The 25,108-nt window shown below is 39.5% G+C and overlaps 1 protein-coding gene across 1 annotated transcript in view; it reads left to right on the top strand.

Annotated features, from left to right (window-relative positions):
• The window catches only part of ltk (leukocyte receptor tyrosine kinase), a 72,147-nt gene that overhangs the window by 31,936 nt on the left and 15,103 nt on the right, over positions 1 to 25,108 (top strand). The window contains exons 6-19 of the mRNA XM_084741787.1: positions 108 to 245; positions 2,567 to 2,716; positions 3,181 to 3,281; positions 3,423 to 3,583; positions 4,465 to 4,559; positions 7,001 to 7,072; positions 7,517 to 7,691; positions 9,659 to 9,809; positions 9,984 to 10,112; positions 10,529 to 10,685; positions 15,744 to 15,929; positions 16,438 to 16,536; positions 19,277 to 19,438; positions 20,300 to 20,410. Of these exons, the coding sequence (XP_084597913.1) occupies positions 108 to 245; positions 2,567 to 2,716; positions 3,181 to 3,281; positions 3,423 to 3,583; positions 4,465 to 4,559; positions 7,001 to 7,072; positions 7,517 to 7,691; positions 9,659 to 9,809; positions 9,984 to 10,112; positions 10,529 to 10,685; positions 15,744 to 15,929; positions 16,438 to 16,536; positions 19,277 to 19,438; positions 20,300 to 20,410 (1,887 nt within the window). The remainder of the gene's footprint in view (positions 1 to 107; positions 246 to 2,566; positions 2,717 to 3,180; positions 3,282 to 3,422; positions 3,584 to 4,464; positions 4,560 to 7,000; positions 7,073 to 7,516; positions 7,692 to 9,658; positions 9,810 to 9,983; positions 10,113 to 10,528; positions 10,686 to 15,743; positions 15,930 to 16,437; positions 16,537 to 19,276; positions 19,439 to 20,299; positions 20,411 to 25,108) is intronic.

The raw sequence follows: 25,108 nt of genomic DNA, 5'->3' as shown, positions 1-25,108 counted from the left end.
TTACTTACAAATATAGAAGTCTTTTTTGCATTGGGTTGAGTTGTCTATGATATAGGTGATGTATAATTACAATATTGTGTGATAATTGTGTGGTTGCTGTGAAGCAGAACACCAGGTCACCAGGCTGGATGCGGTATGTGGGGAATCTTTCCACTGTGAAAACTCAGGGGCCTGCATCGACCAGAGCGAAGTGTGCAACTTCCACACTGACTGTCCTTTAGGAGAGGATGAGGGCTTCATCTGTGGTGAGGTTCTGTTTTATTTTTTCCAAATAAAATCAGGAGGCAGAATAGGATGCTGCTTTGATTGAAATCATGGCCTTCAATTTCTATTAGTGATACTTGGAAATGCAGTAGCGCAGTTCGCTTGAGAGGTTCCCTCTTGCATGACAATGAAACATGTTTTATTTGATTTGATCTGTACCATTGGACTGATTGGTCTGAGAGTGGGATTGTGAGAACAATATGAAAAGCTAAAGATGTGTGTGTGTGTGTGTGTGTGGGTGCTTTAGTTTGTGTGGCTGTGGGTGGAGAATTAAGTGAGGCCAGTACAGGACTCCTAAAGCAGAATATGTTGCTCCTGGCAGGCTGTAATCCTTTTACATTAGCTTTATTAAAGTTTAGATCCATGATAAATTGTTAATCCTTTGACCGGAGGTACCAGATTATTCCATGCCAGGAGCCTCTACACAATGTATTTAAAATGCAAGAAGTAACAATTATATGGACATTTAAAGTGTGAAGCCTGAGTGGAGTTTCTGTCCTCAGATTATGTGCATCAAAATGTTCTCGTCATCTTATTTTTTTCTTCATTAGCAGGAAATTTATTCTGTCATTAGGAATTCCATATTCTTTGTTTATTTAAGTTTTCATTCTGAAATCCTGCCTTGTAAAACATCAAACATAAGCTATTTAATAATTTATCACGACACATCCCGTGTGGATTTATTGGTGTTTTGAAAAGTCAGATTTGCAAGATATGCTTCAGACAAAAGTGTGTTTTCATACAGTTACATTCCACAGTCTGAGATACGAGCTTCTATAGAGAGCCTCTTTGAAAACATCAATCACTCACTGCAAAGAAAAACACTTTACCACACTGAGAATCAAAAGGCCTCACTTTAGTCAGTAATGAAATCAATGAAGTCAGGGCTATTTAGAGTCCTTGAGTTGTGGATCCCCCGGGGAAAAGAGCTGGGCCACAGTGGTGGTGCAGTTTTTTCAATGGCCTGCCAGTGTAATCTATTCTGTAGTGCTCATGAGTGTTCGTACAGTGCTCTCTTAAAGGGACAGCCCAACAATTTTTAAATTGGGGGATTGTTGCGGCCTAAAGTGCCTGATTTCATGTCAGTTTTTCTAAAAAAAAAAAAAATTGCTGTATGTGTTACAATTTGTCTTTGCGTCTCTTGCAATGCAATTGCCGGAGCAAGTGAAAAATTGCAAAACAAACTTGAGATTTCCTTTCTTTCTTTCTTTCTTTCTTTCTTTCTTTCTTTCTTTCTTTCTTAATTGATTGATTAAAAGTCTAAAGCACCTGGTTCCAGGTAGAATGTTCTAAGTGACCTTACCAAAAAGGCTCAGGATTAAAGAAATTCTTACAAAATATACTTCATGAAGGTGTGCTCATGTATGATACCTCAAACTTGATAAGCAAAAAAATAAAACAGCAAGCATAAAATTATAAAATATAAAAATGCATTGAGTTGGTTCATTGAGATGTACATACTTGCTGGATGATTGGTTGACTTTGTGGATTGGACAAAATTGCAAGGTTAAAGAATTCATGGAAATTTGCATTAATTGTTGCAGTTGTGACATTGCAAAATCCTGGAGGGCCTGATATTTAAATGTCTGTCTCTCCAAAAATATAAATTGTTTTATATAAATGTAAAAAAAAATCCAGGTAAAAATAAATTTAAATAAATGTAACAGAAATCTACTAATAAATGTATTTCAAAATATTAAAAATTTTCATCAAAAATATATTTGGATGTTGTTGTACTTGTATACAGACTGTTGAATGGAAATATGCATAATTCCCAAAATGTTGACCTGTAGAGACAGAAAATGATATATTGCAAGTGATCATATAATGATGCTGTAGTTTAAAATATATTAACCCAGTGACTGTTGAATGTATTTGCAACTAGACTGCCAACTAAAATGATTCAACACGGAAATAAGACAGTTTTGGAGTTGCTGGAAGGCACTCTTTAACCTCTTCTTTTAGACTTAGATATTATCTATCATCACGTGTGACTGTAAGATTCCAAACAAGCACATTTCCTGCAAAGTCTGAGAGAGGTCAGGAGACTCTAACCTGCAGATACAGCACAGAGTGCATATCATAGAACCCAGATAATATGAAGTGTGGAGAATAAAGGAAACGTGCCCAAGCTCACAGACTACAACCAGTTTTCACATCAAGAAATATTGCGCCCGTTGAAGTAATTATTTTTGCCTGGCTAATTTCCTCAAAAAGGGTGATCAAAGGGAAAAAGATGAACTTTTGAACAGCTGTGATCTCTGTTTTAGTAAAACATGACAACAGCCTTTCTCCTCCCCAGGTGCTCTTCCGTTTGGCTCGTACTGTTCGTTTGAAGAAGATACATGTGGTTGGTCCGTGTCCAAACAGCACACGGGCTGGAGAAGAGTCGCTGGAGATGAGCTGCTGGAGAGAGAAGACATACAGGGCGTCACTTTGCAGAGTACACCAGGTTGGCAGTGTGTGTGTTGTATTACTATCCCTCTGGTGAATCTCATCCCATTATTGTGGCGTGGAGAGATGGAAGTTAAAAGTTATCAAAATTTGTATCATGACAAAACTCATCAGTTTTCTGGCAATCTGATTTTTCATTTATAGTTCTCTCTCAACCCAGCTAATGACAGGAATAGATTACTACCATATAAAGCTGCATCACATGACCTTAAAGACTTCATATGGATGGTTTAAATCCAGCTGCAGAGTATATTTGTGCTAACAGCCTTATATTCAAACTAATGTTACTAACGTCTTTCATTCTTCTGAGGACTGTTATTATTTTATAGGCTGCTGGTTCCGGTTTAGCAATAAAACAAGACAAACCTTTCAAACCATTACCGTATCTCTGATCCCATTATTTTTATAACAGTTTGTTTCAATGTCAGTGTACTGTTGTTTCACATTTATTGTGCTCCCCAGGGCACTTCCTGTCTCTGCAAGTAAGAGAGAGTCATTCCCTTCGAGAGGCGTCCGTTCAGAGCTCCTTTTTGCCTCCCCCAGTCTCCACTACTGCCTGCCAGGTCAGTTATTTAAACAAATGCAGTAGTTAAACAATTTTATTGATATATTATTGTTCCCTTTTCCTTATGGGGCAACACAAGATTTTGTCAGCATGCTAACTCCTTGCTGATTTTTTTTTTTGGTTTTGTTTTTCTGTGCAGATGCGTTTCTCTCTGTACCTGTATGGGGACTTTAATGGTTCTTTGGTGGTGGCTATAGAGGAGAATGGGACCACCACAGCGCCACTGGTCTGGGAGAGAAATGGTCAGTGGACAGACGACTGGGAAGATGTTGCCTTGCAGCTGTCTGGCCTTGTTCATGGGTATGTAAAATGAAAATAAAAGGGTAGAGAGAGCACATGGTCTTGTGTGTGCGAAAGTGACTTCCATCATAAGTTTACTCACTCACTCTTTTTCCTTTCATTTCCATGTCAAAACAAAAGCTGTTCTTTGGCAGCAGTACCATCATAGTTGATTAGCAGGTCAAATGAGTTCAAAGTCTGAGGGCCCTGTCTCACACCCAGCGCAAACCGTTGCACTGCTGGTGCAAGACGGCAAAGGTGGATTTGGACACACCTTGGATTTGGACTGTGAGCCTCCTCCCTTCAAACAAAGTTTGGGAAAAAGACCCACCCCCCTTAGTTGACTTGCTTAATTTCACTCTTGGATGCCTATGGGATCATCATTATGCTATTTGATCCAATAGAGCTCAACATTTGAGCCAAGATAGCCTGATATTGCCGTTTCACATAACCTTAGACTGCACCAAATACATAAGAAAAAGATCTGTGCAAATGCATTTATTAGTTTCTGACTCTGGGAAAGTGGAAAACAGTAAAATTCCCCAATAGTGCATGCCTGATCTATCTCTTTAACCAAGTCACACACATTTAGGCTATTATATGTGATTTCGTTTTGATAACTAATATAATATTTTTTCATTTCCATTCACCGAGCCTTCCCTGAAACTGTTTGGAGCCCCCCTGCGGAGGCCCACCTCCCGCTTCGAAACCCTCTGACCCTCTTCAGATTGATGATGAAAAAGAGGGAAATTATTGCTTTCATCTAAAGAATTTGTAATAATTTTGAAGATTAGACTTATGCTTCACTGTAAGATGTTTTTGTTTCGAAATCCTGTTATCTTTTACATGAAGATAACAACTTCAATTTTTGAAATACACAAATGAGTTGTACTTTGCTCCAGGTTCCAGGTTAAGGTGACAGCTGTGTGGGAACAAGGCTCCAACGCTGATGTTGCTCTCGATGACTTTGCAATTGGAGCAGCCTGCTTCAACACAGGTGAGCTGTTGCTTAACTTGAGTTTAACAGAAACACTACCATTTCAAGGGTGGGTCAAATCCGATTCAAGTCGGATACAGCCTTAGTAAACAATGCATAATTTTAAATACTCAGAAATTGGCTTGGATACAGACAATCTGTTTTGGTCAGAAACATTAAATGAAAACACAACTTTTGTTTGTTGACAAGAAAACTCCTGCAGGGTTCTTTAATTAGCACTTGTAGCCACAGAGACCACTATGCAGAAAATGTAATCGACCATTTTTATTTTCTGCTTCTGCTTGTCTCGCCTCATTTCTTTCAAAGTGATCCGTACATGTTAGGAAATCTAACTTCTGCTGTATGAAATGGAGAACACAAGAGTACAGGGAGCCCTCCCTGTTGTTGAGACTGACTATTGTTGAGACTAACTCATGACCGCTGTGTGTCACAGAGGCCGTCAGTCATTCATTTGATGCCCTGTTTAAACAATTGGACGTGACATGAGGGTAACCAACATTTAATGCTTTGTTGGATTGCAGTACCGCAGTATGTGTGCCAACATTCCTGTGTCAGAATCATTAGTCTCACAATCATGAGAAATAGTCCAGGATGACTTTTATTATTTTGCGAGCTGACACACAGATGTGAAATTTTACTTGGGTGCATGGGATGAAAGGGATGAGTCTGTTTTTGTTTGTGTGAGATTTAAGGCAAGGATTGTTTAAGTACTCCAGGGAAGCACAGTGATAACAGTGGTATACAGCTTTTGCTCGGCTCCAGTTGGGCAAAACTGGAACATTTTCTAGCTGATATTCGGGTCAAATCAAGATCTAGAGTAATTTTAGTGAACTATAAATTAGCCTAATGATTCTCCCTATCACATTAATGAACTCTCTCTGTGTTGGGATCTTATCGTGCTGGTTGAATAAATAGAATTTGTCAGTTGCTGTGTGTAAATGCACCAGAAAGATAGTTGATTGATTAGTTGACTGCCATTCCCAGGACGTCAAATGTGGATGTTTTGGGTTGTTAAAGTGAATAAAATAATGAGAAAATTAGACAACGTGAGCAAAGGATGTAGGCGCAGCCACACACTTCTGAGAGAGATTATTTTCGTATAAATCTATGAGTCCTTTTTTGGGAAAATCCTGCATAGTTTGCCATTACGTGGTTTCAGGGAAAGGCCTGGAAAACGACAGTGTAGTCAGCCTTGGATCTTGGGTTGGGCAAAGTTTGGACTAGGGCTGCCCCCGACTAAGATTTTCCCAGTTGACTAGTTGTTGCACTTGTATGATATGAATTTAATTATTATAAATATCTATTTTTAGGGGGCATCAGAAAGTGGTTTGAGTTCCAGGGCTGAGAGAGAATATTATAAGTAACATTGTCAGCACTTTGGTATGTTTGTGAAATTCAAAACCGTAATAATGAGCCTTTAAAATAAACACTTTGCAAGGGGCATGAAGCAAAACACTTGTTAAATGCTAACAGTAAAAGCAGTATTGACTGAATGAATGAATGTATGAATGAACCTTTAGTCAATGTATATTCAACGCAGCGTGACTTCACACAAGTCTTCTCCTCAAAACACAGGAATAATTAACTTTCATATTCCAATTTCAAAAAAACAAATACTTGTGGACTTATCGACATGGTGGATGATGATTGCTGAACTTGCTACAAACTAGCTTGTGCATCATGCTTCCTGCCATGCCTCTTGTCTTCTGTGCCTGAACTTGCTAAGTCCTCAGAGTCCTGGTCAGACCCGCTGTAAATCACCTCAATACTGTATGCTCGGCCCTCAAACAGGCCTCCATTGGCCTCACAGGCTGTGTCCCAGTCCGGGAAGAGTAAGCTAGATAGGAAAGCTAACTGAGCTTATAAGCTAACGGCAGTGAAGACAGTTAGAAGCTGGTGGCAATTTTTTTCCCAGAAGGACCCACCCTACTCTGACTCTGAATGACTAGGACTCAATGCCTTCATTGGCTTGTGTTGAGTAGGTTTAGGCATGACAAGGAATGTAACTGGGTAAGGTTAGGATAAGAATATCAGGGTAGGCCAATCGAAGGCGGAGAAGAGTTGGTCATGCCTACCCAATCTGAGGAAAAATCAGCGAGCACACTGGTAAATGACCTCTAATACTTTTGTCCTGGGCCTGACAGCAACTCCCGAATGGATTTTTTTGGGGTATTTTTTTCCTGCAACTAAAAGATTAATGGTATTGGCAACTGATAGGCACAGCTCCAATTAAGACAACTCTATAATGTAAACATCTGTCTGTATGTTACATAGTGGTTGAAGGGGACTACCCTTACTTCAATTGTTCTCATTTCCTTTGATCCCTGTCGCTTTCTGTCTGGATGTAATTTATTCTTAAGTGATATACAGATGAGTGACTTTGCCCTTTTTTCTCTCTTTCTTCACACCTGTCTCCACCGTGGCTCCCTGCCTTGTCGCAGATGTCAACTCTCTCCTGCCCATGGTGGACTTGGAGGATTTCTTAAGCCCCCTTCCAGAGCCCTCTGCTTCAGGTAGCGTGCAGCTTCAGCTGTCACCTTGTAAATTTTCAAGGGGTCCCTCATCCACTGTGTAATTTTTAATCCATTCTGCATGCAGAATTTACATAACAGGTGGTGGATTGTACACTCATTATGTCTGTTGATGCTTGACGCTTTATCCACCATATCTGCTGACCAGAAGATTTGAATCCAGTCTGCATTCAGGTTCATTCATTCCAGTGATGTGTCTGTGTTTATGGCCTTGAATATGCTGTATACAAACACAAAGTCACACAGACATATTTATTTATGTCTGTAATTTTCTTAGTCTCATATATTTCTTGCATTTTTTCTTGTTTTTCTCCCCATGTGACTATACACTACTACACAGGACTTACAGTTACCGACTCACTCAACAATTCTAAAATCTCCCAACAGCTCATGTTGTTTTCCTTTTCCTTGTCTCCATTTCTCTAGAGGTTTCTTTGATGACGTGGTGGTTTAACTCTTGTGGTGCCAGTGGTCCCCATGGCCCAACCCAGGCCCAGTGTGACAGCACCTACAGGAACAAAAATGTCACTGTTATTGTGGGGAAGGAAGGTCCCTTGAAAGGAGTCCAAATGTGGAGGGTACCTGCTACTAATAGATACCTGTAAGTGATAAAGGGGATGGCTTTAATGATCATCTACCGGAGCTTTAACGTAGAAGTCAACAGGCTGGTTTTTTATTTGTGCAAGTCTGATAATATGCTATAGTTTTCGTATTGTCAACAAATCCCATGAAAAGACCAAAACCCACAATGAACAGATCCTAATAACAGATATTACCTGTATAGTCAAAACCTGATTTGGCTTATTCCATACATACTTATATATTATAAAATATTCTCATACTCGGTGTCATAGACTTTAATTGTTGAAAAACACATAAATGAGCTACACTGTTGCACTGGGTAATATGTTCCTTCATTATGGTCAACTGTACTGTTGTCAAAAATACTCACTAGCTCATGAAATCCTCAACTGAAAAGAGTCCCCTGCATTGCACTCCTGTTTGAGTAACGCTTGCTTGACACTGCAGTGCCCAGAGGTTATATGGAATTACTGAGCCTTTCTTAAAAATGAATGCTGAATAAAATGTTTTGTATTCAGTAAGAAGTTACAGTTCTTGAAGTTGAGAAAAAAAGGGGGTAATATCTGCACATTTTTTCCAATAAAGTCCAATAAAGACGTGTCTATCCCACTTGAATCCTCATCAGGTCAGAATGTTTGAACAATGGAAACCACATCCATATTTATATATCATGCACCTCAATTGGCTGACGCCTACGTGGTGTGCGTATATTACTGTCCTTCTACCTTGAAGTTGAGAGCCACAAACATTTTAGGGCATTCAAAAAGTATCAATGAAATAAATAATAATGATATGGATGCACAATATGGATGGATTTCAGCCGATATGATAACATAATTATCTCCTTGTCATGGCCAGTGCTGATAAGATAAACTGATAATCTAACATTTTTGTATGTTAAAAAGTTCGTATAATCTGTAGTTTATGCACACTTGAAGATAAGAAAGGCAACATTGACGTATAACAAAGATGAACAACTTAAAATTTCATAGCTCTGACCATACTAAATCTAACTGACATCACTATTACAACAAAAAGAGCTTTGACTCTTCAGAACAATTCTTATTCTTTAAATAGGCATTTATTTTTTGTAGTTAAGTATATCAAATAACCTCATATTTTGGCTTTCATAGGGCATTTTTACCCAAGAATTCAAATTGTGTTCTTTGAAGTAATCTGTCAAAATAGACATTATTATTGCCAGTGGTTATAATGTCATTATGAGAATAATTAATTATCATATAAAGTTTCCATATCAGCAGATACAACATCAATCCTCATATTCATTGTGTATCCATAAATAATAATTAGGGATGTGAATTCATTGAAATGAATATAACCAGGCTTGTCCTTTAAAAGCAGTGATTCCCATACTAAATGTAACAGGCTTTATACTGACAAAGAGTTCCATTGTTGTTTATACTTTTCAAAAACATTTTTCTAAATATTATCCAAAGTTTATTTCGAAGAGCATTGCTGTTGAACAGACCGTATTGATTCACATTGTTGTGTGACTCAGAGAGCTGCGCATGACAATTAAAAGGTGTGACTGCATGCTTGGAGAATATAAATTCTTCTGGCCATGCTCAGCGTAACTGATTGTTTTTCTGCCAGATCAAGACTTCAAGCAGTTTGATTGTTTTTGCACAGCCAGTCATGGGACCTCATTATCACACTCACAACATGAAAAGAGCCAATAGAAAAGTGGCAGGATTATGACCATTATGGGATTCACAGGGTGTTGAATAGCTTAAATAAATTACACACAGCTGTGCGTCATGACAATATAAACACATAGTGTGTATGAAAGAGGAAATCTATATAGAACTGCAGGTAACCGTGTCCCACAGATAACCTCTTTATGCGTTATGGCAAATATCTATAGCTTAAGTGTACTGAAGTCTATCTGTCCACTATGTGAAGCCTGAGCTAGAAAGCAGTTTCTTTCAGTATTTAATCCCCATGTGGCTCAATGATCTCCTGCAGGATCTCTGCTTACGGGGCTGCAGGTGGAAAAGGAGCCAAAAACCACAACAAACGCAACCATGGGGTGTTCATATCTGCCATATTTCCTCTGGAGAAAGGAGATGTACTTTACATCTTGGCGGGACACCAGGGAGAGGACGCATGTCCAGGGGTAAGTAGGGCAAAAGGATTCATAGATATGCGTGACGTCTCTCTGGGATATCTTTTACCAGAGAGAGGAGAGACAAGAGAGTGACCTAGATTAAAAAAAAATTCTTTCTGGCTTGATTCATACTTTTTTGAAGTTGGCTTCTTTCTCTGAATCTCACTTTCATCTGGTGTATAGAGGAATCCTCACACCCAGAAGATCTGCCTTGGGGAGTCATCTGTGATTGAAAACAACCTCAGGGGAGAAGCTGGCGCAGAGTGGGCTGGGGGAGGAGGTGGAGGAGGTGGAGCCACCTACATCTTTAAGGTGACAGAAGGAACTCTGTGTTGTTTCAATATGGTGTGTCCTTTCTGTGAGTTTATTTTATACCTTGTGCAGATTAAGTGTACATACTGATAGGCATCAGAGATGCTTGTAGGCATATTGAACTGATTCAGCAAGGTCTCACACGCTAATCCATGGGTTTAGATATAGATTAGATATACACCAGAGGCTAGAGAGTAGATTTATCATACTGTAGAAAAATATTCACGTGTCAGTTTTATTGTGATCTCCCATCAAGTAATAAAATGAGGGTATCTTTTGCTGTAATGCCGAAGCTTATGCTCCATTTTCATTTGCAGTGAAATGTTGAGATAAAATGTATGCATGTGCACCACTGAGCACGCACATAGTTGAAAAAGGCTCAAATGAGATTTAGACTGATTCTGTCCACTTGTCAGATGGAGGGGGGTGAGCTGGTTCCGTTGCTGATTGCGGCAGGTGGAGGAGGAAATGCCTACCTGGAGGACCCAGAGTCTAGTCTGGACCATATACCACTGGAGCAGTACGAAAACAGCACTATAGCTTCAAGTACCAATGGTCGAACTGGTGCTGCAGGTACGATATTATACTGTAGGTCATACTACTAAGATTGCAGATGTTCATTTGCCTATTGTGGTGTCTGTCCATGCTGGTACTTTCAGATTTACGTGCCCATGTTGTGATATATCTGATGTTAAGATTGCTCCCTCCACCCTAACACAATGAGAGCGAATGGAATTTTACTTGTGGTGCTCACAGCCCTGAAAAAATAAAAAATGTGTTTTCTGTCACTCTGGATAATCCACAGAACATGCACTTAATAGTCCTCATAGGGACTATTTTTTTTAATCAAAAGTAGTTTCAGTGACAGATTTGACAGTGAGGTCTGTAAGTAATTTGGACTAACGGGAACACTGTTTTGGACAATTCTTGAATTTTTAAATCACAGCCACATGCTGTTGTGGCAGAAGCTAACCAGGTGTCCTACTTTATGTGGCACTGCACAGCATTTCTGTCTCTTGTCTCATGTCCCACATGTTGAGAAAATGTCCCACATTTTGATTAACTCAAGTTTTGAACACTTAAACCTCTGTGGAACAGATGTTTTTCTAAAGTCTGGCTTTTATCCAATGATTGTGAAGAAACTGGGAGGATTGTCATCATGGGGCTGTATTCTTGTTCAGACTGCTCTCACGTGGGTCAAGTTCAGGTTATCTTGACACTGTATGTGCTACCCTATGCCCAACAAAGTTGCAAGCTATGCAGATTAGGCAGAATTAAGCAGACTGTCCCAGGAGTACTACATACTCAAATGATAATGTAATGAAACTGACTAAGTTGTTGGAACATCAACATGCAAGTTTTTTGGCGACCCTCCACTTTCGGCTGTCTAATAAAAACGGAGAGATCCTGAACGTGCGTCATGGGTCTTGGCCAAACTCAAACCAGGGATGTAACAGTTCTTTTATTTTTTTCGATGGCCCTTAAAAATATAAACATTTCATAGGGCTCTTTAATGGAATATGCCTTCAGATCAGCAAGATCTTGTAAATCACCCCAAATCATTATGACTCCAGGGGGATCCCAGACTGAGATCAACAGTTTTATATAAAAGCTGGAGTAGAGAGTAGAATGACAGAATGGTTACAGTGTAGCTACAAAAACATAGAAAACGTCTCAACTAGTTTAACTTTGAAAAAAAAGTTGAACACAAGAGAAAAAAAATTACAAAATTGCACAATACTGTATTATATGCAGTATAAATAATGTATAAAATGAACAACAGTAGTTATTATTCTTGATGACAGTAAGGTTCGTCTGCAGACTCAGATGTTTACTTTATGATCACAGAGGTTAAGTGCCTTAGTAAAGAATGTGCTCCTGTTTGTCTCATCTAGTTGCTGAACTGTTATAAACACCACATTACAACAGGCTTTTCTCTTTGAAACTGTCTGAACTTTTGTGTGAAATCAAAAGCACTTTTTTCTCTCAAAAGTAGTGTTAAAACTGGCCCACAGAGACATGTTGGTCGAAGGCCATGTGAGGATTTGTTTGGTCTGTGTACACCCACTTGAAACAGCACACGTTGGCATGCATGCCTGCTCTCACACACAGCAGGATGTGTTTGGCCTGTGGATAATGGGATCTATCTGGATCGTATTTTTAGTTCCCTGACAGGTCTTGACCTTTGAAGCGAGACATATAAGGCAGGGAGGTCTCTCTTTGCCGCCTGCTGGAACATTCTCACTAAATCCCCTCTGACCAACAGAGTCTCAACACAGGCTGTGTATCAGTTCATCTCATTGAAATGTCTGTGGGATTGTTTAGATAAAGATCTGAGTGTGAGGGGAAGTACGTATGTAGCTCCTAGCGGTGAGTGGAGGAGGTGTGTGTGTCTGGCAATGTTGGAAGTGGTCATCCTGCCATCACATGAGACAAAAGCTGCAGTAGATACATGTGTCATTATAATGCATCACAGTGTGGACTTCACAACATTTGCAAAGGATTGGTAACTCCTGCTGGACATGTGTTATTCATTTAAAACATGCTTTGATCTGTTCATCAGTGTAGGTAAGGCCTTGATCAGGTGTGTGTGGTCATGTCATTTCTTTACTATATTAATATTAATTGCTGAAAAGGCAGGGCTTAATTTGTGCCGGATCCCACTTGAACAAGATCCAGGACCTCCCAGGTTGGGACCGGCACCCACTTGATTGGATCCTGTACCTCCTTTGCTTGAAACAAAGTTTGTGAAATATTTAATGTTATCTGATGATCACTATAATATAAGCAAGTGGGCATTTGTGCTGTGAAATGGTGAAATAACTATGGCTGAATCCAAAGGGTGTAGTATTGTTTGTTAAAGTAGCAACTGAAGTCGTACATCAAGCAAGGATGGGAATGAATCTCGCTTTCCAAACTTATCCACACCTGCCAAGTGTTGTGAAAGGAAAAGGTGATGTAACAGAGGTAAATAATGGTCCTGTCCCAACATTTTTAGAATGTTTCATTAAGTTCAGATAGTGTGTACTTGTTCTTCTGTTTTGAATCAGAGCAGATGTTAGAGTGACTTCATGAAGAGTTTTATTATGTTGATTATGTCACTCACCCGCCCTGCGTGTCGCTCCTCTGTGACTGTGAGTTACCTCACAGGTGCCTCTCACTACGAAGACAGCTGTCTGTCTGATCGGGGCTGTAACTTTATGTGATGACTCTTAATAACTTCAAAAGAAAAGATAATGGGATCTGTGAACTGCCTGTATTTCCTCACTTGGATGACAAAGTGTCCGAGCCTTGCAGCTCAACACCAAAGGCTAAATTAGGGGGCTTTGTATAGATGCAGCACAATCCACAGACAGGAGGGAAACGAGTGAAGTGAAGGGGCAGGCAACGAGAGAGTGAAAGCTGCAAACCAAACAGCTGTTTCCACTCACCTTCCCCTGCTGATTTTGAGTGATCATTTTGGATGCGCTGATTAGTAAATGTAAATAAATAATGCTTTGTTTGACATGACAGTTGTTTAGTCGCTTGTCTTTTTGGTTTGCTTAGTTTTAACAGGGAGCATCTGTAGGCAAAGTTGTCTGTTGTTTTCCAGGCCCTGTAGATTTTTTACACGTTCTGTGACTTTTTTTCTGCCCTCTGACCTGCTGGAACAGCACCTTGTCTTCATTCCAGTACCTCCTGATTTACAAATTAAGCACTGCTGAAGACTCTCTGTCTCAATCAGTAGTGGAATTTAACAATGTACATTTACTACAATACTGTACTTAAGTATAAATTCAAGGAATGCAAGCATTTCCTTTTCCTTTTTACTTCACTACATTTGTCAGTCAGCTTTAATTACTCGTTACTTTTCAGATTGCAAATTTTTGTACTGTTCCTGCCCAGTGATATCTATGTATCACCAAATGTGTTGATTTGAATATTTGTGATTACATGTTCCTGTATGCATTAAGAAAATTTCCCTACTTAGACTAAATAAACTATTTGATAAACCTCCTTGATCAGTTGGAAAAGAACTGAGCTGTATATATATATATATAACTTTATATATACATGTAAAAACGCGACAGTGTAACCACAATAGTGCGTGCTTGTCAGTGACTAAGTGAATGGTTTTAAAATGATAAACAAAAGCAAAGGCAGGCTGAAGACTTGCCATTGACCCACCAGCTGCCTGTGAACAGAACCAAAGTAACACAACAACACAACAAAAACTGGTTGGCAGAAAAAGAGCTCTGTTTCCTCTTATTTCTGTGCTGTTTGTCCCTGCTTGCCTCACTTAAATTTCCAGCTGGAGGTCTTCCCATCTTGTCAAACCCAGTCTCAACAAGACTAAGGTTGTAGAAAATCTGTCTCTCTTGAGACGTATCGATAACATACCGAGCAGAGCCTGTTTTGCTGGCTGAGCACTCCAGACAGATAGCCTCCACCACTAATTTAACATGCTCAGGCAGATCAACAGCCTGACGTGTTTATGTGCTGGGTCCTCATCAGGGTGATATACTTTACTAAATATACAGCCTATACAGAATACTCTACAATATGGCTGAATCTTTATCAATGATATAATGAGAGCCAATTTGCACTGCACGACCAGCAAAATATATGCGTTAATCAATAACTCAAACCCAACTCAACCCACAAATCGCAAATTTTATGCATAGTACAGTTGTCAGGACCGCACAATTGAGCTCTTGAAGGGGACTAATCCTCCTGCTAGTAGCAGAGAGAGCTGTCAAAGTGCAGTTTCTCCTCCACGGACAGCAGAGGGAACATCTAGGATATTAAAGAGACAAGCTTAACTTCCTTTTTTCTCTCTCTCTCTCTCTTTCTGTCTCTCTCCCTCTTTTTAATTCACAGATGCACACCATGCATCCTTAATATCTAACAGTAATAAACCGTAATAAAAAATGTAACCCACATGTGTAGGTCTGTGCTGTATGTTTTAGCCTAGTGTGCAGTGTGTAGAAAAATATAAACAGCAAAAAACTAACTGATTATACAGTTAAAATCTACAAAATCTTAATAAGATAATTTTAAAAACTCCTCTGAAATCTCTCTGCTTGATGCAAGTCTCTGAGTGTACATCCTTTCTGTTTCCTAATGAAGTTAAAGCACAAGTGTTTGAGATTTAGTGACTAGCGTGTAGGAGACTCTACAGTTGCTGCGAAGGCCCGATCTAGAACCAACGTCTGGTTTGTCCAGTTTGAGCCACTGTAAAAACATGGCAGTGCAAAATATCAACCTCCATGGAGGCTACAGGCCTTCTGTAGATATTAACGGCTCATTCTAAGGAAATGAAAATATGCCACTTCTATACCATTTCTGCTTCCCTGCTTCTTCCCTGAATTCAAATTGTGGTGGAAAACCTCCTGTGAGGGTTTCCACATAGTGCCTGCTGCTGCTCAGTAAACTCTCCATCCCTGTTCACTTACAAAAGATGGACTGAAGGTCAATAGAGGTGAACAGCAGCAAAAAAAATCATCTGATCAAGAATTTCTTCTCTATCCAGTGAATTATTTCTCATTAAACTTTTTGTTTTGTTTTATTTTTTTTCCAATCAAATCTGTATGCAATTTATATGTTTATAGTGTTTAATTATGTCTTTTGACTTTGTTTGTCTCCTTGAAGGTGGAGGTGGAGGCTGGAAAGACAGTCCTAGTCCTCATCTGAGGGCAGGGAAGTCTCTGGAGGAGGGTGCTGAGGGGGGGTCCTCATGTCCCCTGGCCCTGTCCAAGCTCAGTTGGTCCACCTTTGGGGGCTTTGGAGGTGGAGGTGGAGCCTGCACAGCTGGGGGTGGCGGAGGAGGTTACAGAGGTAAAAATATTCTGTCAGCTGTCCTTAAACTGCAGTGCTTTACCATTTCTAACCCCTGCACAAAAATTATAATAATAATAATAGTTTCTTGTTGATAGACACTCTACTAAACTCCTCAAAGAATATTCATCATTTGTGTGGCATAACTGGCTTTCTTAAAATATTAATAATGATTTGTCCTTCAGACTAGAGCATTATTTTGTCTTTACAGAAATTACACAATTTGAACTGAAAAAAAGTTTTGCAACATAAAATTGTTTGCTGCCATGTAAAGTTAATAGGAGTATCACTCCAGTGTAATCACAGCTTTGTGACTTCCTGTCACAGATATAAAAATTCAGGGCATTATGCAACATGGTGTTTTTCTGTCGAGAGAAAACTGTCACAAGTGGCAACAACCTGACATGCTGACAAGAATAAACTGTTATAATTGGATCAGAAGGATTTTGACATCATTTTTAATACTGACTGATTTTACTGAGCACTCACAATGTGCATTTTGTGACAGGAGGTGACGCTGCACTGACAGATGAGATCACAGCCGACGGTCAGAATGGAGTCTCGTTCATTCATCCAATGGGAGAGATTTTTCTTCAGCCGCTGGCAGGTGAGTCAGTCTCACTACGTCTCATCATAATGAGATAACAGTGATGCTTATAAATGTGGAAACGACTGTCAGAGTACAGTACAGAAACTACAGGGAGAATAGAGTAGAAGGTCAAACTAGAATAAAGTAAAGTAGACTTGACTGGAGAAGGAAACAATTGAGGAGGATAAGAAAAGAGGACAGTATAAAGCAAATGTCTTCCTATGATGAAGACCATGAAAGGCAGATGAATAAAGCTAGTATGTGGACCTTGAATAAGGAGTTTTGTTTCTCAGGAACAGGACATAACAATAATGACAAATAAAGGCTGAGTCAAGAAATTCCTTCGATCAGAGGCCAGAATTATTTCTATTAAATTGATGTTATTGGTGTTATAATTTGTACTCTATTAAACATGCAGACAGTTACGAGCCAGATGTTGAAAATCCCTCTGCATTTCATTTGGTGGTGGTAACATGAAAACTCAAGGGCATCTTTGGTTACATAACATATAGTTGCATCACCGCTTAGAGTTGCTCCAGGTGCAGATAACGTTAAACACGGCTGATCCCAAAGCAAAGAGACACTGTCGGTGTGAAGATTAAATCCTGAGCTCTCGGGTGTCTGTGCACTTAGTTCGCCAAGAAATCGATCCAGTCAATGCCCCAGGGTGTACGTGTGTGCGTGCATGTGTGCGTGTGTGCGTGTGTGTGTGTGTTTGTGTGCTTGTACCAGTTGGTGCCATAACTATCATTCTGAAAATTCAGGCCCACACACTCACACATAGATGCATGTAGTGGTGTTTTTTTGTTTTTCCTCTTTTGTAAGACTACCAGCCATCTGATTCTCATTATTTAGCAGGGGGGAACAGGAAGGCAGTCCACTAATTCACAGCCTCATGCAGCCTGTTGCCCCCGGCGCCATCAGACAGGCCTCCATTCTCATGTGAAAGACACTGTTGTTGTTGTTTCTGTGTGTGTCTGTGTTGTCGCTTTCAGACACACTGACTGCCTCTGCAGAGTTCAAACATGAAACACATTCAAAGAGAGATCTAAAAGAGATTAAGTTAAATGGTTATAATTCAATTGTGTAATGTAGTTAAATCATTGTCATGTCTTTAAGTGACAGACAAGGTTTAATATATGACACGCATGGCACAAGCCTACTTCTCCTTATATTCATAATTTCTATCCAGAGACAGCGGAGCACTGTCTAGGTCACAGATGACAGTAGTTCAGGTCACAGTAATTTTATTATGGAAAAAAATATCAAACCACAGCCTAATTCATAATTTTGACCACAATGTTGAGTCAGTAAGGTTATTAAAAATGTATTACAGAAGCATTTTATTATGAGCACATGCTTTTACACAAATATACGAATTATGTATTTGAGCACATGCAAAGTTTTCAGAGATTAAAGGTCAAGGCTGGCCTAATTTAGTTTTTTTTTTTTTTTACACCAAATGACTTCTGAAAAGATCTCACTGTCTCAAACAAAAGTCCAATTAATAAAGTCATTAGTGTTGTTGTTGAAGCACAGACTTGTTTGGTTTAAGCTGGCCAAAATACTCAGTCCAATCTTTTTCCTGTCTTGATGTCCAAATAAAATCATGTTTAAACATGTTTAATATGATTATAAGTCTTGGCTCATGCAAACAGTGTAGCTCAGTGACATAAATATTGTCAACAACCAATACTTGAGCTCTCTCCAGCATCTTGAGCTGTGTGCAGGCAGACAGCGTGTGTGTGTGTGTGACAGGAGGATGCCACTTGCTGACAGAGAAGGAGTTCAGTTGTTGTAAAACTATCTTCCGGATTGGAACTTTTCACAGTGTGATTGAGTTTCTCTCACTCTTGCTCTCCGGATCTGAATGTTCCTGTAACTTGTAAATATATAAATAGTTGTTTGTGCTTCTTTCTCACTCCTTCTCTTCTCTGTTTTATATTTTAGTAGTTATTTTGATCTTCTAAATATGTAAATATCATTTGTATTTTTTTCACTTTTTGCTTTTTTCTGCTTGTAAATTTCCATCAGAATGATGGGAAATAATTTCAAAAAGATTATAGTTGTTGTATTGTAAGTAGTGACTCCTCAGGATGCCAGGTCTTTACAAAATCTTAGTCTGTGGCTAAAACCTCTGTGACTTGTGACACATTGTCTTTAGATGTGAGGGTGTCGGTCATTTAGAAGTATTTTCAAAGTCCTCTAGTGTGTGGTAGGCATTACTGTCAGTCTTTCAATAACCTCTGACTTCCCTGTCCAAGCTAATTTGTTCCAGCTGAAGATGTAAATGCATAAAAAGGGTTCATGGACTTTCATTTTTATAAAAGTCTAACTGATTTCCTAGAACTGTTGGGGGCAAATGTTTCTCAAAAAGAGCATATTTGGTGCATTTATTAGGGAGTATTTTTAGCCACAGATCTGGGGCTCTCACAAGTATTTATAACACTGGAACAGGATATGTATAATTGACTCAAGTGCAACAGTGTTATATTTTCTGGACAACACTGAAGCTCTGTGGCATAGAGGAGGTTATAAAGCATCATTCCCTGGCAACACAGACAGTATTTGTGAGTGGGATTGTTTTATTGTTTGATCTTTTTAAGATATTTGCTAACAAACAAAACACAAAACATTTCACCAGACCCTGTTAGAGCACGCTGCTAACCTAATGAGCTTCATCTCATTAGAGTTTGTGTCTGATGTTTGTTCTCCTTTACATCCATGTTTATATGTGTGTGTACGTTGTTCCCTCTAGCCATGGAGAGTCACGGTGAATGTGAGATCAAGGTGCAGCTTAACTGCAGCCACTGTCAAACGCAAAGCTGCAAACGAGATGAAGATACTCACCTTATCCTCTGTCTCTGTGATGAGGACGAAGTCCTGGCCAGCGACAACGTCACATGTATCGGCGCTGTAGGTGTGTAATTACACCCGACAAACACCACTTTGTATAAACAGTTCATTTGACAGTTTTTCACAATTGTTTACACCCTAAAATTGGAACTTGAAATGCAATTACCGAAACCTGAAACTTGTCCAACAAATCCCTAAACCAAGTCTGCATTATTACAAGCACAATTTCTGCTTTGTGCTCACCTTTTAAAATCTAAATCACACTAAAAACACTACAAACAGTATGTTAGACAGAACCTTCAAAATTAAAACCTCTTGTGCTCCTTTGGAAAGCAATTGGCAGTCACAGTGCCAGGCTTGAGTTACCAATTGGCAACAGCCAAACTTCACAGGTGTAAACACTAATTGCTTAATTGTTGACTTAGAAATCAGAGCTTTAATACAATAATAGGCTACAGATGAGCTCAGCCATTAGCCAGCATCACCATGCCAACCTTGGTCCCTACCCATTTCTGGACAGCCATTCATTGATCTCCCACAATTTACTGTATTGTTTTATACTTATGACCATATTCCCCATTCCTAAACCCAATTAAAGAGCTTTTGGCAGGCGATAGAAGGTCTCTGACCACCATCCCCACGCATGCCTCTTCTCCAGGCAATGGAGGATGCATGTGGCGAGCCTAGAAGCCAGAACAAAAAAGTTTATAAGATGCAGCTCATTTCCTTTTCTCACATTTTTTCAAAACATTTTGGAAAGAGTTTTGAGAAAATGAGCCAAACATTCAGAAAAAGTGTGTAAACAAGTAGGAAAAACTCTAATATCAAATGATAAATTCCTCAAACTTCCTCTCAGTCGAAGCACACGAAGCATCTAGACTAAACACTTTTCAATGTCTATTAATCAAGGCCCTTCTCCCTGCAGCTCCCCAAGGCCTGGGTCCTCAGAGCCAGATGTCAACATCTTTGATCCTGGCAGTTGTGGTCTCCACCATTGCGAGCGGCATTGTGCTGATCTGCGCCGGCTTCATCCTCAGTAAGAGACTCTTCCAGTTCTGTGCGCAGTCTGTGCCCTCCACTTTCCACCGGCTGTGAGCGCAGCTGGACGTGCAGATGCTTCCAGATGTTACTGACAGAAACACCTTTGACAAGCGTTGGTTTGAACATCCTCCTCTGGCTGTGTGCTGGATGATTGAAGGAGCTGTGAGAAAGATATGATTCTGAATTATACGTTACTGACACATGAAGTGATTCTTTGGACACTTACATTGTAAGCACTTATTTCAGGTGGCACTCTCCTCTTGATGGCTGTATGTAAATACAACTTTGTGCCATATAGTGTGAAACAAAATTATACTGCAGTTGAGGAGTGAAATAATGTAGTTAAATAACAAAATGTTTATATGCCTTATTTATTGCCTACAGATTGCTCTCATTGAGGCGGAACGGTAGGGAACAGTAGGGATGTACTGTAAACATCTCACTGTATGACTTTAGTATAAAAATACACCATTGGCTATAAAAAGGATAAGTGGAAAGGTTTGACATTTAAATAGGACATTTCTCTCAGTTGGAGGTATGTACTGATGAATAAGATTAGATTAGATTAGATAGCAGTAAATGTCAGGTGTTATGATTCAGCGGCTGAAAAAAAAAACCCTGAAACAATTATGATTATATACAGATGAAAATAAGAATAATATGGGGAAATAGAGAACTGTGGTGAAATATTAGCCTTTCAGTCACTTTGGGAAGCACACAGTGACAATCACACGTTTATCTTAACCCATGGGCATTGACACTATGATAAGGATATAGCAGCTGTGATACAGCAAAATGTTAGTCACACAAAGCACTGTGATACAGAATATGTGAGAGAAGGTGGGTATCTGAGTGAAGAGATGGATAGATTTATGTAATATGAGACAACTGTGCAGTCAGACGCCCTGTAAAATGCTTTACTGATGATTATTGCACAAATAAACTGCTTAAAATAGGAATAATTAGGGAATTAACAATTAACCAGTTTGTGTAGTTTTAATTTTACCACTTAGAGGTAATATAACTTTAGGAAAGACAACAACTGAGGGATAAAGAGACAACCACAATCAAATATTTAAAGGGATAGTTCATATTATTTGAAGTAGGGTTGTACGAGGTACTTTTCCACAGTCGGTGCACTACCGACAGCAGATGACAGTTGAAACTCCCAGTTTAGAGAGGCAGCAGGAGCAGGGATGTAGGAAGCTAAGCAAGGTACTGCAGCATCAAAACATATTTTAGCCACCAAAAAAATCAATAACAGATTACAACCCTAATTCCAAAAAAGTTGAGATGTTGTGTAAAACATGAATAGAAACAGAATGCATTGATTGTCAAATCCTTATCCACTTGTAATCAATTTAATAGAGTACAAAGACACATATTTAATGTTTCATGTCCAAACTGGCACACGTTATTGTTTTACTCATCCTGTAATTGATGCCTGCAACATGTTTCAAAAAAGTTTGGAAAGAAGCAACAAAAGACTGGGAAAGTTGTGGAATGGTCAAAAACAGGTTGACTGGTAACAGGCGGTAGTGTCATGATTGAGTATGAATGGTCCTCAAAAGATTCAGTTGTTCACAAACAAAGATGTGGTGACAGTCACCACTTTGTGGAAAAACTGTGTGGGCTAATAGTCCACATCACATCTGACAAGTCCACATTTCAGACTGTTTTCAGAAAACATGAACGTCTTGACCTCTGGGGAAAAAGAGGAAAAGGACCCATCCAGATTGTTACCAGTGACAACTTCAAAAGCCAGCATCTGTGATGGTGTGGGGGTGTGAGTGCCCATGGCATCATGGGTACCTGTCACATCTGTGAAGGCCCCATTAATGCTGAAAGGTACAAAAAAGGTTTTGGTGTTTGGAATTTCAAAACATAAGCAATAGAGTCCTTAGTTCCCAAACACATACTGAGTATAAAACAATGCCTCTGTCCCAACATTTTTGGAACATGTTGCAGGAATCAATTTCAGAGTGAGTGTGTATTTACAGAAAACAATGAAGTTCATTCCCTAATTAGTAAAATGACCGTTTTTAAAAAGACATCTGGTTAAGCAAGAGAGAGCAATATTTGGATTATATAACAGCATTAAAAGGCTGTCTGATGGCAAGGCAAACCAGTGGAAATATTCTAAATATAGCATATTCTTAAACTGAAATTGATGTGCAGTACATTGCTTTGACCACCATTTACTGTGGGTAATACACTGACTATAGATAAGTACCTCATACAACCCCACTTCAAATAATCTGAACTGTCCATTTATTATGAATCATGGATATAACATTACCTATTTACACTAATGTTGTATTAGTATTGAACGTGGTCTCAAAAGCTGCTATGCAATATATACTGTCTTGTGTTGACTATTATACTAGATCTAATATTATTAACCACAGACACTTTATACAAATACAGTTGTAGTTGTAATAACAACATATGCAGTCACTCTGCAGACATACAGGACAGTGAGGGATTATACTGCTAATAACACTTTTTTTGCACCTTTGTCAGCTCTATGACAACCGTCTGCTGCAGATAATTGGGAAGGGAATCCTGACATTTTGGCTGATCTACTGATCTTCCACCAAGTGCTGTTTAAAGTGTGTGAATATACGATAGATGCTCTCTCTTGTCCTTTGCATAACCTCACTGAAAGTGCTGAATATTAAATGAAGCTCTTTCCCACCGTCAGTTCTGGTGAATCTGAATTTTGTGTGAGGGCCTCTGGAGAACTCTGCATGGCACTGACTTCCTGAAAATTATCAATTTCATTTTCAGCTGTCTGGGCTTGTATGCTGTATAACAAGGAAACTAGGAACGTCAGAAGCCGTTTGGAGTTTTGACTCTGAACTCAATAACCCTCCTTTGAGGAAACTGATCAATCAAAAGTAAATCAGGTGGATTAAAGGAGCAATCTGAAGATGTTTCCCTCACTGGCAGTGACGTGAGCGAGGAAAAGTTGTTTTTTCTGCCAACCTATAGCTGGGCTCAGACTACAGCAGTTTTGGTTGTCTCAGATTCACTTGTGAATTGAAGGAAGAATCTGGTCTGGGACCTTGGTTGATTGTCTTGGTTGTCATCCCACATTATCTGGTTAATATAAGGAGTTTACAGATTCAATCTTAAACATCCTGAGTTGCTCGCTTACTTGTGTTTGATATTTAGAAGTTAAAATCTGGATGATTATTTCAGTACTGTCTGAGCAGGACCGTAATAGCCATTGAGAGAGACAAGTCTACCAGGAGATGGAAGCAGCTGAGCAGCTGATGATGTTGCTAAACAACGGTAAACTTTCTAGCCTTTGAGGCTAACGTTAGCTAGCATAAGCTACTACTGTTAACAGATATTAAAACTGACAGTTAAAATCTCACCTTCAGTTACTGCTAAAGAAAAGATGACCCACAAGTAAAGGTAAGCTTGCAGAGAAAGAGGTAGAACAACTTTTTTTAAAATGAGGTAGATTCAAGTAGGGCTCTAAAAGTTGTGCTTGTTGCAGAACCAAATTTGATCTAGTTAAGCTCCACCTCTCTGGACCTAGTGTGGCTCCACCAGGAGTGAGATTTGGTAGGGTAAGGGTAGGAATATCGGGTTAAGCCAGTCACTGTTGTGAAACTGGCCTCCTGTCAGTTTAGGGTGCAGCTGAGCCTAGAGGTGGTGCTGAACTAGGTCAAGCTCCGCCCCTTTGCTCTGCAGTGAGCAGCCTCTAGGTAAATTACCTCTGCATTACTTGATAGTAATTTCTAGTGGCAGACCCTCGTGATATATAATGGTATTGGATGAAGTTGTTAATGTAAACGTGTGAAGTGCACATTAGAAGAAACCATTTGTTTTTCTGTAGAATACCAGAAGAATTAATGTTGAGAAATTTTGGTTCTTCCTGCTGATGCAGACAACCAAAACAGGACTACAGGGGTGATGAATGACTTTAGGAAATGAGCAACAGTTCAGTTGTTTAGTTAGTGTTAAGGTCAACCATCAGATAAATGGTCTTTTTTAGAAAAAAAAGACACAAATTTCTGTACAGAAGAGACAGAAACTCTTAGTGAAATAATACCAAATATTTGACATAGATGCGCTCTTCTGTAATCAGACTGATATTACTTGCAGATAAGACGGTTGTTTTGCTAATTATAACCAGTGATTAACAAACCGCTGTGGAGTGTAACTGCATGACTCCTATAATTACCAAAGTACAGACTAAGCTCACTTCTATGCACAACAGGAAAAAACAGGAAAACCTTTTTCATGAAAAATGGATGATTTAGTGTGACGTCTTCACTAACTGCATTGTGTGTAATTGTGTGGAAGTGAATAAATCAAGTACTAAAACAAAAACATGACATTTGTGCAGTTACATACATGTTGCTTTCCGCTGCAAAAACACACCTACACACACCCTTCAGGTTAATGGTGTCTCTTCACCTGAGCTCTCCCCCATGCAGGGAGGTAGTCTGTTCCCTGGGCGTCCCATCTCCTCCTCCTGCCCCCCTCCTCCTCCTTCTCCTCCTAATCCCACCCCTCCTCCCAAAACCCCACTGAGTCCTTAGCACCTGCACCGGGCGATGGCTCGACGGCACCTCTTACCTGCACGCAACGCCCCCTCCCTGGCAGACTACCAACCTGCATCGGGGACGTGGGCTGCCTCCACGGAGGGTGAGTCCAAACTCACTGGAACAGACAG

The sequence above is a fragment of the Lutjanus erythropterus genome, chromosome 18 (genome assembly GCF_056507025.1).
Source record: "Lutjanus erythropterus isolate fLutEry1 chromosome 18, fLutEry1.hap2, whole genome shotgun sequence".
In the NCBI taxonomy this organism is placed as follows: domain Eukaryota; kingdom Metazoa; phylum Chordata; class Actinopteri; order Lutjaniformes; family Lutjanidae; genus Lutjanus; species Lutjanus erythropterus.
This window is presented reverse-complemented; position numbering and strand designations above follow the sequence as displayed.